This window comes from Dysidea avara, chromosome 2, assembly GCF_963678975.1.
Source record: "Dysidea avara chromosome 2, odDysAvar1.4, whole genome shotgun sequence".
Taxonomy (NCBI): domain Eukaryota; kingdom Metazoa; phylum Porifera; class Demospongiae; order Dictyoceratida; family Dysideidae; genus Dysidea; species Dysidea avara.
Window position 1 is genome coordinate 24,900,025 of NC_089273.1, and position 17,004 is coordinate 24,917,028.

At 36.6% G+C, this 17,004-nt stretch overlaps 1 protein-coding gene across 1 annotated transcript in view; it reads right to left on the minus strand.

The window, feature by feature from the left end:
- LOC136246925 (uncharacterized) overlaps positions 1–17,004 on the minus strand; it is a 29,930-nt gene that overhangs the window by 11,584 nt on the left and 1,342 nt on the right. The window contains exons 2-7 of the mRNA XM_066038526.1: positions 12,937–13,002; positions 9,223–9,519; positions 8,947–9,177; positions 5,358–5,423; positions 5,025–5,297; positions 983–1,075 (exon numbers count right to left, since the gene is read on the minus strand). Coding sequence (XP_065894598.1) covers positions 983–1,075; positions 5,025–5,297; positions 5,358–5,423; positions 8,947–9,177; positions 9,223–9,511 — 952 coding nt within the window. The 5' untranslated portion in view covers positions 9,512–9,519; positions 12,937–13,002. The remainder of the gene's footprint in view (positions 1–982; positions 1,076–5,024; positions 5,298–5,357; positions 5,424–8,946; positions 9,178–9,222; positions 9,520–12,936; positions 13,003–17,004) is intronic.

Genomic DNA, 17,004 nt, shown 5'->3' on the forward strand with positions numbered 1-17,004 from the left:
GAGGCACCATATACAACTGGTTTTTAAACTCAGAAAAGAAACCACCTTCGAGCCAAAGCAAACACTCTAATCCTTACACGTGTAGTGGCGATGTTGAACAGGCAGCAGCATATCCCGAGGTGTATCCCAACATTAAAATCACGTGCTTGCTACAATTATGCTACACATTTATTCCAATATGTTGGGGCGCTGTGGTGTGCGTGCTTTGATGGAAGCTGTACTCATGAGAGATGGCCACGATAAAGAAGGATCAAAGATAAAACAGTAAGACAGTAGCGCACACATCGTAGGTATTTAATATTATGAAAGGTTTTTTCTCCACAAAATTCAAAGCGTTTCTGCCAAAGAAGCAAGGCTGTAGCTGTAGCTAGTTTTCCACTACGCTTGACTGAATGCATCAGTGAGGCAGTGAAGCAGTAGATAATTCACTAAAATAATTTTTTTTTAAATTTCGTAGCACCTCGTCGGAAACGTTTCAGGTCACTCTGAAGACATATTTGGGCTTGTTTATACCTGACCAATACTGTGAAGTGGCCGTGAAGGATTTCTGAAGATGATTTTGGGTAGATTTTTCTTCATGGACCACGCCCACACCTTCATCGTCCCTACTAAACAGTACTATTGTACTGTATGATACATAGATTCACCCTAAACCCTGATGCTGGATTATGTAGGCATTTAAATTTTATCTGTATGGTATGGCAACATACAAGAAATGAAATTTTGTCAAGCATATCTTGAGAATAGCTGATTACTGATGGCTAAAACTTCAATATTACATAAGAATATCCTAATTTCCCGATTTGCAATAATTCAGCTACAAAGAAACCATCCTGTAGAGAGTTCAGCTACAAACAAGTTACTCCATAGAGAGATCAGCTAGAAACAAATGATCGTTTAAAGAGTTCAGCTACACCATTAACAGCTAGCTTGGTATTCAACCATTGTAATGACATAATATGCGTAAATATGATACACTTACTAGATGGTGAGTAATGTTGTTGAATAACTGATGATGACTGAATATCAGTAGGTGACAAACCGGTGCCAGTAATCTGAATATGTTGCACAAGGTCTACACCAATACAGTGCACATTAAGATATGTGTGAAATATTTCCTATTTTACAGTTAAATGCAGCTACTATATGACTATCAGCAATTACAACCATGCTGCTACTATTCTACTATCCAAAGGCAACAAACAAGCGTGGTTTACTATGTACTCAATATTTACTGCTATTCTATTATATTCCATTGAATGTGCTCAATTAATCCATAACTATGCTCTTAAGAAAAGCGTATTTAACTGTTCTAGTAGTCTGCAAATGAGCTATTAGGGTACATATTTCAAATTGTAGTGACTGTTCATTTAGTTGATGTTTAGATACTCTCCCTCTACAACAAGAACCTACATGTGTATACTAATAGAGCATCTCAGCAGTTTCTCCAGTGGTCAATGTACCTAATATGCTGGCATTATGCTCAATGCTTAGCCTGTGTTATTCCCAAACTATGCTCATGCAGTTGATGCAGGCTGGGATGGCATTCATGACAGATAAGGTTAATCTAGTATTGTCCTCCCTAAAGTGACCGACATGGTCCCAAATGGCTGCCATTAGAAACCATCATAATTATTCGATGAAAGTCATTTTTATGAAGCCTTAGCGTATCTAACTTTAAATCCAGCATTAAAAACAAGAAAACACTCACAGATGGCTGGATATTGATTTTTTTTAAAAGGCCAAATCCCGGTCTGCCCACCTGCCAGCCAGCCAAAGTGCCTGCTCGACCAATTTGAAAGTTGCAAGGATAGAGGCTAAACAAAGTAGCACATGGCCACCATTTCTTGCCACAACACTGGTGGCATGTTTCTTTTCTTGTTCCCATGATTGTCTGCCTTCTGCAGTTTGCCTTTTCTTTTATGTTCAATTCTATGCTTGTCTTTTTCATGCAAGGGACCCATACCAGGGCATTAAGTTTCTGCACCAACACTTTCCTTTGAAGAGTGTATTTAGAGTCCACAAAAATCTTTGAAGCTGTTTAGCAACTGCAAGTTGAGTAGACATGTGTAGTTGCACTTGTAAAACGATTGCATGGACTGACCACACTCACAAAACAATCAGATCATTCTGTGACTACACATGTTAGTGATCTAGCTGCAACAAGCTGCAGTACAGTAGTGCTGCTATAGAAAACTAGACATGGCAAACCATTCCCCATAATATAATTCACACAAAACAGCCAAGCTATGAAAGAATGGTGTGGTCTTAAAAATCCTGGGTGAAAAAGTTGTGAAATCATAGGTGGCGGCCAAGAAATAGCTGCAATGATTTTAAACCTAATAAATTTTAACAATGCACGCAGCCATTATTAATTTTTTAATCATTAACATCATTGCAGCCATTTCTTGGCCACCACCTTTGATTTCACAACTTTTTTCACCCAGGCTTGTTAAGGCCGCACCATTTTTTCACAGCTTGGCTGTTTTTGTGTGGATTTCACTTCTTTTTGTAGCCCCAAAACCAGCCTATGGCTGACATAGAGGTTTGTTGTACTCACATCTCTTCTTTAAATTTCTATGCAGATACAGTGATGATTATTGAAGACAGACTTATAAATGTATTTCATGGCATGATTTATTTGATAATATTATTGTAATACTCTAATAGAGTGTACATTTTTTGAGGACTTCTAATAGAACATACATAGAATATTCTAGAACAATCTAGTACATATGTTGGTAGATCTAAGAAATTACAAACATTTGATTATAAACAGATTTCAACCAGAAATTTCATTTATAAAGTAGAAATTAAGTGAGGTGATCACAGGGGCGGATCCAGTTTAAAAGGGGGTTTCCACTCTGGAATTGCAACTTCAGCCTAGCTGTAAGGCAAAGACCAAAAAAAAAGGTTATCACCTGCTGACAATAGTTGCTCCTTAATTAATTACCATAGATGCCCTCACCAACTATATTTCCTTATTTATAACTACATACATAGCTTGCTACACTGCTCCTATTAAGACTACTGTGACTGCTCTATTAGAGTATCTCAAGTAAGAGAGGTTCTTCAAAAGGGGGGTTCCATGGAACCCTTTGAACCCCCCCCTAGATCCGCCCCTGGATCAACCAAGGTAGCAGTGGTTCAGTGGTTAAGGATGCAGGTGTTAGGTATGGAGGTCCCTGGTTTGAACTCTGGTAAGCTTTTTTTGACATTTTTTTGTACACCCTTTTTACCTGTGGTGACTGCTTTATTAAAGTATCTCGATCCCATGATTTACATTTGTGTGGTTTTTGCTTTATAACTTTGTCGCTGTAACTCTATTGCTATTCAAACTATCAAAAATCACTGCTTCGATGATCAGCCTATCTACACACCAATTTTCAAGTTATTCCTATACTCGGTTTACCCTGTAACCGTGACAGAAGTTTGATCTTTTTACGTGAATAAATGCTCATAACTCCTTGGATATTCCTCAGGTTCACAGTAAATTTGGCACATGAATCCACCATTACACACGCTTCATTTGTGCTAAAGATTGAGGCAATCAAGTTACACATTTGCATTTTATAGCATTTTTTTGCAAAGTGTGCGAAAAGAAAAATCAAAGCCCCTGGAGCCCCCGTACGGCATAAGAAGAATAAAACAAAATTAAAATGAAACTTCAAACACCCATATCTAGTACCGTATAGTAAAAAACTTTGGCGGTAAAAAACTTTGACGAATTTGGCAATAGCGTTCAATTCGCCAAAGTTTTTTTCGTCAATTATTTTAGATGATCACACGAGCACATTGAGTCTCGCATTGAGTATTAACTAGAACTTGAGATGAAGGTCAGCTCGTACCACCACACAATAAAGATCGAGCTGACTTTGGAGATCTTGATCTTCCTGGGAATATGTGTCCCACAGTTGTAAGCACTCCTTGGGATAGCATTTCCTTCGGCATTTCCAACCAGCTTCCCGTTCGCACGTCAATTATTTTGTCGTTTCGTGATGGATTTGGCCAAATACTTTGATATACATGATAACCTCTGTTACTGGACTTCACTGAGAAGCAAATACGGTTGCTCTCGACATCGCAGGAGATAGAGAAGCATGCCTTTGCTAGCACGTCATTAGATCAGTAGCTACAAAAGTACTGCTACAACAACAACACTAGCTACCTATACACTTACTACACTACTTAACTGATGAATTGACACCTCAGTTGTCATTTTATCTTATTGAGATCCTTACATATCGCACACTAAAAACTTTGGCGGTAAAAACTTTGGCGAATATTATTTCAATCGCCAAAGTTTTTCTGCCAATTTTTTCAACAGATGGGTTTCTTCACACTTTTTTACCACCAAAGTTTTTACTATACGGTAAACGGCTGTTGCGAATTTAATCAAATTTATTGTGTGGAGTACCCTACCTGGCAGGCAGCTATAATGCAAAAATGGTGTGCTTTGGAGAAGGGGCCATGGAGCTATGCACGCGTGAAAAAGCTGTTTTCTTTCTTCCTGTCAATATACTCAGTGTGGTGTGCCGGCTTTCTTGGCTGCATGACTCACTACCGTGTGACGTACCACTCAAGATAATCAAGGATATTGAGATACTCTAATAAAGCAGTCACAACCACACATGTACATATAACATAGCTATGCTATAGCAAAATGTTTTTGCAAGCTAGTACAATATTAATTAAACATGAAGTAAGGTCCAGTGATAAAACCAAGATAATATTATATGAATGATGGTAGCTAGCTATGTGAGAAAATCCCTACTTAGGCATTAAACAGATGGCACTAGCATGCCAACATAGGGATTTTCCCACTTAGCTATGTAATAACTACCATCATTCATTATAATATCTTTCTTCACTACTTTTTATCACTAGAACCTACTTCATTTTTAAATACTGTAATTTTTAATTGTACTAGTTCAATTACAATCAGCAACAGTGTGTGGCTGAGTATTTACATACAGTAGAACAACAATGCAGATACAAGCATGTAGTTAACTCATACTGCTCACCAGATCTCATTTTACTGATCAACATGTTCAACTGATGTGATGTAGTAATAGTTTCCAGTTGATCACACAGATCAAGCAATTCTTCTTTACGGCTCATCCTCTCAATCAAACAATCCAATATTATTTTATTGGCAGCAGTGGAGTTACTACTACTCAATATCATACAAATCTGGTCATCACTAATATAATTCAGTAACTTCCCAACACTTTGTTCATAGTCATCAGGCATCAATTGTAGTATAGCGTGATAGTATGTCTTGAGTTGAGCAAAATCTAATAATAATTACATATATGTAAACTGCATGTGTATACTGAATAAACAAAAATACATACCTTTGTTAATGTTAATTTTTTGTGGTGGATTTTGTGCCACGGCAGCATCTTGTTGGGGCAAACAAACTACATAATTATATTGTGAACAAATACATGTGTAGTTATACAAGCTTTTAGCACAATAATAATCAGCAAACAATACATTATGGTACACAAGTATTAAGTTTGTATAAGATATGAGTATTATGCATATCCAAAGATCTAGTAAATCTACGATGTTCAAGGACTTAGACAGTTAACAAGCAGATGGAAAAAGCCTGACATGAAAACTTCCCATTGTAGCATTCTATCATTTGCACAAATCCTTAAATTTAAACACTGTTTTGTAAAAGAACAACACAACAATTGACATTTGCTTTAAAAAGCAAGCAGAACTTAAGAATGAAACAAGAGAGGTCACAAACACCTACAACTATTGTTACTATAGTGGACGTCCTTCAGTCATACTATTATACAGGTAGCTGTAAGTGTGAACAACCTCTCTTGTATTACTTTTTATTTCTACAATCCCTACTTGAATTTATAATTCCAGAATTATTCTTAAACATTTTGTAAGACAATTCATGAGTGGCATACCCATACATACTGCATTGAAGGGAAGAATACCATTCTATAAAATTGATTTCATGTCTGAGTATGTGCCATTACTGAAAAGTAAATGGCCATTTTGTAGCCATATTCTACCTGTTACAAATAAATGAACAGTATGAGAAACACAACTGTAATCAATCCAGTCACTACAGGAAATAGGAATATTATGATCACGATAACCAGCACAAAAGTCATTGATGCTTTACCCACAAATCAACACCTATGAAGTAATGGAGAAAGAAACTGGGCACACAGGAAGACAAAGATAAATCCATAGTGCATGTATTGCAGCTGTTCTGTTGAATAATACTGGACACACAGTATATATTATATATTTCAAAAGAACTTTATATGCATGACTTACTGTATAGTACAAAATATTTGAGGTACAAAACTTTCCCGGTTAGATCACCTTGCAAGTATTTGTGGAACAACTTCCACAGTTGTTTGATGATACAAACTTTCGTTCAGTTTCACAAACATGTCCATCAATTTTGCGTAGCCCACATGGCACTTATCAATCAAAAACTATCAGAACTTACTTCAAACAATGCTAGGGGTGCTTACACTTAAGTGGTACAGTAACACCAATGAAGTTGTGGTCTACATGTTTCCATGATCAGTTTGTTTTTGAGCATGCAAGTGGATAACTTCGTGGATGATGGCACTTCATTGTACAACAGTTCATTTCATATCTAACAGAATAATTATATGGACACCTGTGATTAGGGAAGAGCTGCTCTGCAAAAGAGAGGAGGGCAACCCAAGTGACAGATAGGTCTATGCCATGTCTGTACTCAACTGTTCAACGGGTTTTGGTCACATTCCATATCATAATATTTTACCTTATGTAATTTTTAAAGCATGGTGGCTGTATTTCTTGTATTATAACTGGAAGGTGCCAGTGTTCAAGAGACCTACCATAAGGTTTCTTACAAGTATCGATTTGTTGGTAGCCCTAAAGAATTGAACAAGAAAACAACAGTAAATGCATTGGAAAGTTCATGGGTGTTGAATTTCCCTGCTCAAACATTTGGTCAGAATGCTACAACTCAAACTTTCCTTTAAGAAAATTTTTCATTGGTTTGTTTATACTTAGATTCAGAGGTTGTAAACAGTCAGTGCAATTGGCTGGAACATAGAAAGCATCAACATTGTTGTCTTCAAACAGCTTCAGTACTTCACCAGTAAGTAAAGCTTTAAAATTATCTCTTTGTTTTCAATTTATTTTACAGGGATGACAGCATCAGCCAAGGTTGTTCTTCTGAATTGTACATAATTATACAATATGTTCCCAGTTTAAAAGCTGGGTAGCTGGAGCAATGGAAATAAAGTTTCTTGCTCAAGGAAACAACAGTAGTAGTAAGTCTCTGCTCAAGCATTGAACCTGGGACCTCTTGATCACCAGGCCGATGCCCTACTGCCTGGGCTACTACTGACCCATTAAAGATGCATATAGCACATTGCTCGCTTTGCTTCCTTTGATGTATGGCAAAATGATTCACTCAATGTATGTCAAAATGGTTGATTTATTGGCCCAGTGTGTTAGAGTAATTGTGATGTGCCAATTGTTAGGGAACTTTGTTGATGGTAAACAGGTGGTAGGATAAAACAGTTAAGGTGGAAGGAAATCTCCCTCCATTAAAATCTCCCTCCATTGTAGCTGCAAAGACAGCAGTAATCTGCCTTTTGTCTTCAGCTCCTCCTATTTGCACCTTTTGGACCCCTCCTTGGCCATACTGGCACATATTTGAGGCCAGTGTGATCCCAGTTAATAATTAGGCATGTTGGTACTTCTAAACTGATGATGGCTCTTATGTCAGCTAAATAGTTAGTTTTCACCTTTACAAAGTCGTCTACTGTACATTAGCTGTGGCCTTAGAATTTGCCTTCTTGTTACAAAGCCCATCCTTTTCAGCAAATACTTGTTCCATTTCTTTGTAAGCACAACGTGACCATCAATGCTCAACAGTAATTTAGGGTTAGTCATTCTTAGTACTCACGCTAGCTATAGTGCCATTAACCACACCACCAAGCTTCATCAAGTACGCTTGCACTTGCTTGTCTATATTAGTGCTGAAATGAATAGCAATTTTTGCTATTCGAATAGTTGTGAACAAATATTTGATTATTTTTTAAGCTTATTGTTCTATTGAGTAACTACTAAAACCTATTGTTAGGGAGCGTAAGAGCAATTTCTATCTTTTTTAAAATAGAATTTTTATACCATACAGCTGTAAATACATCACTTCATTCACAATCTTAAGTTTCAAGGCTCGCTTTTCCATTTGAATACAGTGTACAAAGTGCTAATGATTATTTGAATAGTGTGTTATCGAATCGTATAGTGTCATACTGACCAAATAGCCAAATAACCGAATAATCATTTCAGCATTATAGTCTATATCTTCTCCAAGCAGTGAAGGGCAACCAATTTTCTTCAAAGGTAACTCAGAGTCTTCTTCTTTCACTTTCTGTGTCTCAACTTGTACAAATATTCATCTCCAACCATTGACGATACTTTCTTTCAATGCATCAGCCAAGGGAGAAAATTGTTTTCAATTTGTCTTATTGGATTCATCACTCCATGTTCAACTGCACGCTTTTCAACTAGTGCTTTCTGTTCAGGTGTTGTCTTGAGATATACTGATCGCTGTTTTGCGTCTTTCCCCTCTGAATGGACCTTCATAACTTCTTCATTAGCTGCTTTGATTGCCTTTCAATCGACTGCTTGATTAAGAGAGCTTTCTGAGTTAGGAAGAAGAGTCCCAGACAAACCGATAAAACAATTAATGTACTTTTGCAATGCTATCTGACTGATGTGCTAAGAATCTCAAAGCGCCAAAATATCAGTTTTGAAAATTTACAGGAAAACATTTGTAGTTCAAGGGAAAACCCAAAAAACCATGAAAGTTTTGTCTCTCGAATATTTTGTACTATACAGTATGTGCTCTCACGGCCAGCCTGTGAGAGTATGTGTACCTATAAAAGCCTTTACCTGTTGCAACTACACTATTTTCTTGTCCCCCAGTAATAGACTGATTGTCAACAGGCCATGAGGTTTCAATTTCAAAGCTGATTGATGATGCACTAACAACAGCAGTTGTAGCTGATGTATCATGTTGTGTACATGTCACACTGTGTGGCTTCCCAACTGTAGTAACTGATGATCCTTGAAGTGAGGAATTAGCTGGTATCATTGTAGATAAGGGAATGTCCTCAGTTAAGCCTACAATGATACTGTAAATTACACCAGTAAATCATCACCACTTACCAGATCTTAGTTGTTGTACACAACCAGCTGATTGATCAGTCTCAACCAAATTATCCATCACATCACACAATTCTACTAGACTATCACTACTTCCATTATAACATAATTTTACTATAAGGAAAGTGACAATCTTCTCATTGACCAGTTGGGCTTCACATGATGATATCATAGTACCCAGTTGTTGGTGATCATTGGTTGATAATCGGGGTAAGCTTTTCAGTTTTTCCAGTGTGGACTGGTAATCATCAGGTAAACACTTACACAACAATGGAAAATAATGATCAAGCATTGTCCTCTCTTAAAAATAACACATAATAATCATAAAGTACAGTAGTATCATAATGGTACGGTAGCACCGTTTAAGTAGGAATCACCCAGAAAAGTTTGCTCTGCCCAAATTCCATCTTTAAAAATTACCCTAGAGACATTTTACATTACGAAAATCACCTTTACGAATAGTACTAGTCCATATAATATATAAAACAGTATTAAATATAACAAAACACTTACAGGTGGCCGGACATAGAATTTTTTAAAAATCGTCAAAATTCAAATAATATTATTAGTCTCACTGCCTGCCTCACTGACCACGGTCACAAGGCTAGAAGCCAAACAAAGCAGCGCATGACCACCATTTTACACCACAATAACAAACTCACAAGTGGGATGTGCCTTTTGGGGTTCCAATGAGTGTAGGCCCTATGTGCCTTGTCTTTTATTTTATTTTCAAACAGACAGCTTGTCTTCTTCATCCAACGAAACCGTATTGAGGCATTAATTTTCCGTATCAACACTTTCTTTCAGCAACATAACATAGACGCCACAGAATTATTTCAGAGCTGGATTTTAGAAGCGCTTTAGTCCCAGTACTACTGATAAGAGATATACTAGCTAGATATCTGCAAGTTTGTGATTGGATCCCGTTTGCGATAGGTTCACGACCACTCCCATCAATTAATTATTTACGTGGACTAATACTGATAGAGTACAGGGACCACACCTGTTAACAAAATCTAGCTGTTTACTTAACAGTAAACAAGATAACCTCACCCCTTATTGGTCTAGCTAGCTGCACACCTTTTGGCTGACTTGAGATATACTCTAATACAACAGTCACTCTAATATAACATTAATGTATGATATTTTAATAGAACAGCCACAAGTTACATTGTAACTAGCTGTGCTACAGCAAAAAACTAAACAAACTAGTATTTTAAAGAATTCTTAATTTAAAAATGAAATAGAGATCTATGCAATAAAAATAGTGAAACAAGAGATGAATGATGGTATTACAGCATAGCTCAGTTAGAAAGTTTCTACTTTGGCACATTAGCTATAACAATTATTTTGCTCAATGCCAAAGTAGGGACTTTCCCACTGAGCTATGCTGTAATACCATCATTCATCTCTTGTTTCATTACTTTTGTTGCATAGGTCCCTACTTCATTTTTAAAATTAACATTTAAAAAATACTATTGTATAGTGAGGATCACTCATGGTTTACAGCTTTCCATTAAAGAATATATTACCGTAATTTGCTTTATATCTCCATGAAAAAATCTTTTCATAAAATATTTTTGTACGATTTATGTGAATGGCTGCTCTATTAGCGTAGTTTGATGTTACATAAAATTGTCATGTATGTAAGAAATTTTCATACAAGTTTTGCATAGAAAATTATTTTATAACGAAAAAAAGTAAATGATGAAAAACCAGTATAACAATACTTTCATGGTACATTGGGGTTTAATGTGATATTTTTGGCCAGAAAAGCCCAAACCTTCATGACTCCTAATATACAGTGCTATTGTACTGCATGTTTTAATTCATCACCTTTGCAATTGAATTCATCACCTTGGCCATAGGTGGATCTCAGGGGGCCAAGGAAGGCTTTGTCCTTTCTGGCCCTTCTCTTGCCTTCCTTGGACTTACAGAACCATGTTGGCACCAAAAACAGGAATCATTCACACCATACAGAAGACAACATGTAGCTCCAAGCAGTGTATACTGTGAAGAAATAGAGGACAATTTGTGCAAAAATCGAGATACTTTAATAGAGCAGTCACTACTCTAATAGAACAGTCACAATTCTAATGTAATCAAATTATAATTTTTGCAAATTATGACAAATTTTGATTTACTTCAAACACTCAGATAGGTTAACTGTAATTTTTACATGCATTACACTTTGTTAGCTAAATAGCTATTAAAAATGCCAAATTGAAACCTAGGAAGTCCAATTTAAAAACGCATTTTCTCAGAAGATATGTGACTAGAGTCTTAGAATGTATATCCCTTCATTCATCCAGCTGTACCAACCAAAATATGTAAATGAATATAAATTGTGTACTATAGTGGAATAAACACTATTTTATCCTAAAACTTCTTGCCACCCTTCAGCCTCCCTAACAGTGACTCCTAGATCTGCCTATGCAATAGCACCTAATTCTACTTCATTCATTTGCCAAGGCCATAGGCAGATCTAGGAGACACTGTTAGGGTTATTGAGTGGGGGCAGGAAGTTTTAGGATAAAACAGTATTTGTTCCACTGAAAGGAGAAGAATGGAACTCTTGTACACAAGTTACATTCAATTGCATAACTTTGATTGGTATAGCTGAATGAATGAAGGACACATACATTCTAAGACTCAATATAGTTGGACACCTGAGAAAAATCTTTTAGATTAGACCTCCTAGGTTTGACTGTATGAGCATTTTTGATAGCTGTTTAACAAAGCGTATACTTTGCAAGACATATACTGTAGAAAATTATTAAAGTTAGCTATAATAGTTAAATATTAGTTATACAAAACTCGCTTAATGGTAAAGTGAATCAAAATAAGGCATTATTGTTAAAATTATCAGTTGATGATAATGACTCAGTTGTGGCTGCTCTATTAGAGTATGTCAATCCTTGCATGCTAATTTCTTCACAGTGTACAGTTTATTATAAAGTGCATTTATAACTGTGGTCTCCTATTTGCCCATTGTCTTCTGTATTTTAATGCAGTGTAAATGATTCCCAGCTTGTTTTTGGTGTCGATAATAGTCCTGTAAGTTCAAGGAGGGTTACAGGGGAAAGTCCCCCCCCCCCCCCCCCTCCCTGATACATGGTAACACTGTGTATGCACAATATAAATACACAAAATGGGCTGTTACTCCACCATCTTATATGACAATTAGGGTTTCATTTTGCAGGTCAAAACATGGATCTACTATTACAAGTTAAAAAGCTTCAGAGATAGTTCTACATGTAGAAAACTTATTGACTGGTTTTCAACTCCAAAGTAGAATAGCCCACATAGTGACGGTCAACATTTAACTACTGACATAGTGGCCTATATATTCCATGCTGATTTAGTTTTAACAAAACAGCGATAACACTAATTATTTTAGAGGTGCTTAATATGCTTAAAAATGGTAAATACTTTTTAAGGTGATTTTGTACCATAGGTAAGTACTTCATGAGGCATAGTCACTAGAATTACTTTAAAAGATACCACAAATAATTTCTTGATGACTTTGGCCTGGGATAACTTTGACCATTCTACTGTATAAGAGTATATTGACCTTCACAATTTTATTGAAAACCAAAAAAAAGGTGACTGATTTCTGGAATCTGGTGAAGCCCCGTAGAACCACGCCTGCAAAACTTATTGGTATACTCAGTTTATTTTTAGTTACAGTAACAAACTTATTCACACATCTTTCACCTGATGACTTGAAAAGAAATGATAACTGGTTGACTGGATGAGAAATTTTCTTTCCCACTGGATGGTCTACAAGAAGTTATATAAAATCATACCATGTGTCTTCATGAACAGCATGATACATGTATGCACATACATAACATGTGAATCTCAACATGAAGGTCACAGGACCTCAAGTTGGGCATAAATATTACTATAAATGGAGCCATCATCACCTTAACGTGACTGAACTTAAGAAAATAGGGCATTTGGGCATCTAGAATTGGTCCACTCATTCAAACTTTCATATAACTTGTAACTTTTTAGTACATTGGACTATGGTCATGCAAATTTCAGACACTTTATGTTACAGAGTATTTTAGTGCTGAGGTATGACCTGTTGTGTGATGGGTGCCAACATGCCCTGCTTTTTGCAAGTCCTGTTACACATTAATAGTCTGACCAAGTTGAGCTGTTGATCTGAGTGCCTTATGAATTAAAACATTAATAAAATTACCTCTGAGGCAACCAAAGAAGCGGCTTTTGTTTTACATAGTACAGCCATAGTCACAGCCTAGGGTGGGCATGAGCGGGCATTTTCCCAACCATCACAGTTCCTTGCCAGCCATCATCAACTTTTCCCAACTATCGCAAGTAGCTAGATCAAAGCTATATAGTTATGCTATGCTAGATTCATGGCTGTGCACAAACAACCCTGTGACACTCTATAGTATAATAGTGCATAATACTGTACCATATGACTATAACAAGTTTGATAAAGACCTGAGTGTAATTGATTAACATCACATGATGTATCTAGGAAACAGTTCCTCTCATACCTCAAATAGACACAAGTGACACACAGTTTAAATTCTTTTGTAAGTTTTAAATGGAATTAAAGTAAGTAAAGCAGTGATATTAACCAGTAAGAAATTTCTTTATAAGATTTTGGTTCAAATGTATTTTTGCCTACTACGGAAAGTGCTGCACACTCAAGGCCTGTACACCACCGATGAAGTAGAGTGGAAAAGAAGCAAATGATATTCTAGAATGATGATACATTCAATTTATATGCCATGGAGGTTTGTGGAACAGAAAATGGAGAGAAGGTTATTAATTGCATGTCATTGTGAAGTGTCACATGTACCACACTACTAAATCTATGTGAAGCACACATCTGTTATAATTCAGTGACTGTGCATAAGGTATATGCCAGGTTTGTCAGGTTCATAATATATTAGTGCCCCTCAGGGCACAACATTTATTTGAGCATGTCGAAGGTTTCTACTGGCAGTTGGTTAACTGCTTGTAATTCAGATATGATGAATGGTTTTTATACTTGGTTCTTGTCCCAGACTCATTTCGATATCACATGATGTTCAACTATGGTGGTTGTATACTGTATCGCTACCTGTAAAGAAGACCAGAGCTGCAAGTCATGCCATGCAAGCAGCATTTGTTTACACTATATAGTACAGCTAGCTATAGACCTTGTGTGCATAATCTTTCAGTTTTTTGATAATGCTTCACATGACCGACCGTGTTTTTATGTGTGTATAGAGTTGATATACTAGCTGTATATATACTCAGCCATCAGAAATTGGCTGGCTACCCCTGAGTACAGCTTGGTTAGGTTAGCAGAGTGTAGTTGTAGAGCACCGAACATGAACATAAAAGATTGAAATTATCTAGTATATAAGCATTCACGTATTTCCAACAGAGCAGCCACAGTACATGTATGCTTAACTCTGATAGAGCTGTCATTTGTGCCTTTACCTACTAAAATTTCCATTGTTATAATATCAAAACAATTGAATGTGCCATTATCTAATTAATGGTGTACAACCAGGTTCCATGTTTGCCTTAACAGTCTATCATCTATTTACAAGTATCAAGAAAAACACTGGTGTTTAAGGAATCATATCAGAGTGTTGTAACTTGCCAATGGATTACAGCTATGTACATGTGCCAAGTTTTCACACATTTTGCATCAATTTCTTACCTTCCAGAGCATCTATTGAAACAGTAGTCAATAGCAAAGTTTCTTGTCATTTTAGCTTTAATTGGGGACAACTGTATCAGGAAAGCTCTAATAGAAGTAGTGGAGAGGGCAAAAGGTTGTTTATAAAATCAAAGATGAATGAGTAGGAATAGATTAGGCCAAGTTATGGGTTATTCAGGACTCACAACTGGCTAAAATGAAATGAAATGTACAGTGCAGGTCTTTTATCTAACACCATGAAGTGATATATCCACTAACAGCAATCTCCTGGAGTCTTGGCTGGCCAGTACTCCCATTAAAGCTCTAGACTGGTTGTAAAGTCCACCAATGGGTTGTAAAAAGCAGCGGTGATGTCCAAGTTACTATTCAATTCATGTTTACTTAATTAAATCCATTAATATTTATTATGTGCACTAACATTGGTAGCACCGCATGGCAACACATTACCACCTGAGAATTAATTTTAAATGCATTGCAGCAGTCAAAGGTGGACTAATGGGCCTATTTCTACAAATGTGACAAGATTTTACAAAGCCGTTCCAAATACACCACCAGTAGATAGCTACACTATTGTACTGCTAGTTTTGATCCTCAGTACTACTCAAACTACTCGAGGCTGGTTTTAACAGACATCTTTTCTGGGTGGTGTGTATAGAGCTTGAATGGTGGTTTCAGGCCTTGTGAAGGGCCTGGCTTGGCTAGAATTAGTGGGTTACTGGTGGATGACCTGATAATGTTAGCAAGACAATTTTTCTATTGATTTTGCTGCATATCAACCACTAAGATGCCAGCACAGCCCTGTAATCTCGTCCTGGACTTTAATCATGGTCTGCCTCCATTTTGAAGTCTATCTCTTACTCACCCTGCCACCTCCAACCCTCCTCCCCTTGTGAGGACTCATGATACTGCTTTGCTTGTCCAACTGCTCAGATTTTCTATCTTATTTGGCAGGAAACTCTACAAGTAGCTACAAGTACTGGAAGTGGTCTGAAGGATAATAGATTGATGCACCTCTTGTGTAAATTTCATATGTGTACTTGCCATCCTTGGTAAGTTATGCTGACTCGAATTGTTTAAAACCATTTATCTTGAAACTTATAATGTGCAGTTTGGGAACATTTTTCCAAAATTCAGTCATATATTTCTTTATTATACAAGCGTTCCGTCAACTATTTAGGTTTAAATAAGCTAGACTTCAGAACACTCCAAGGGTTCAGAAAATTTAGTAACCCTCAGGCCCTATAGCAGTACCTTCACTTCACTCAACACAGCTAGTGCCTTTACATTACTAAATTACATTGTCAGTGACCTTGTGATCTGAAAAACTACGTATTATGTAAGCATTATATCAAAAGTGTGTAGTACACATGCATATGAGCCCAAATTTAGAAACGTTTTATCCACTTTGCCAGGAGCTTGTTAGTGAGCTAATCATGTTTTTGTACACACCTTTAAAATTTACTTTCATACTGAATAAAATTAATACTTACCATAGCAGCAAGCTACTAATTATACCACAACTATGCCTAGGTTGTTCAGGGTGCTTTTCCTGGTTGCAGTTCTAGAGATGCTTGTCAGCCACTGGGAATGCTCTGGTACTGTACCTTGAAATGTTACTGACCAGCTAGAACATGAGGCAAAATATATACCTAGACAACGTTAATAGATTGTTTCTAAGTTCTATGTGTGTTTCTGTCACTTTGAGTCTATCAGGTGGTCTCAAAACCCCATACATTAAGGTGATTGTTAAATATGTTACACTACACTAATGCTATCTTCACGTTATCCAATCATTAGGCTATATTTAACTCTAAAAGGTATCACACACAATGCGGATTCACTAAGAGAGAGTTCTAGAAGTGCAAAGAGCATTAAAAGCTAGGCATCTAGTACAAGTAACTAAAAATAGCTAATTTTATTCATGAATATTAGTCTACATCCTTAAAGATTTGTGTCTGTATAGTTCAAAGTATAATAATGTCTAGATATGGTCATGTTCACGAATAAAGTTCATTAAACACTTACTATGAATATTTACAGCAAAAATTCAGTAGGTTTTGGCTTTCCCAATACCTGGTCATGTGCAAATG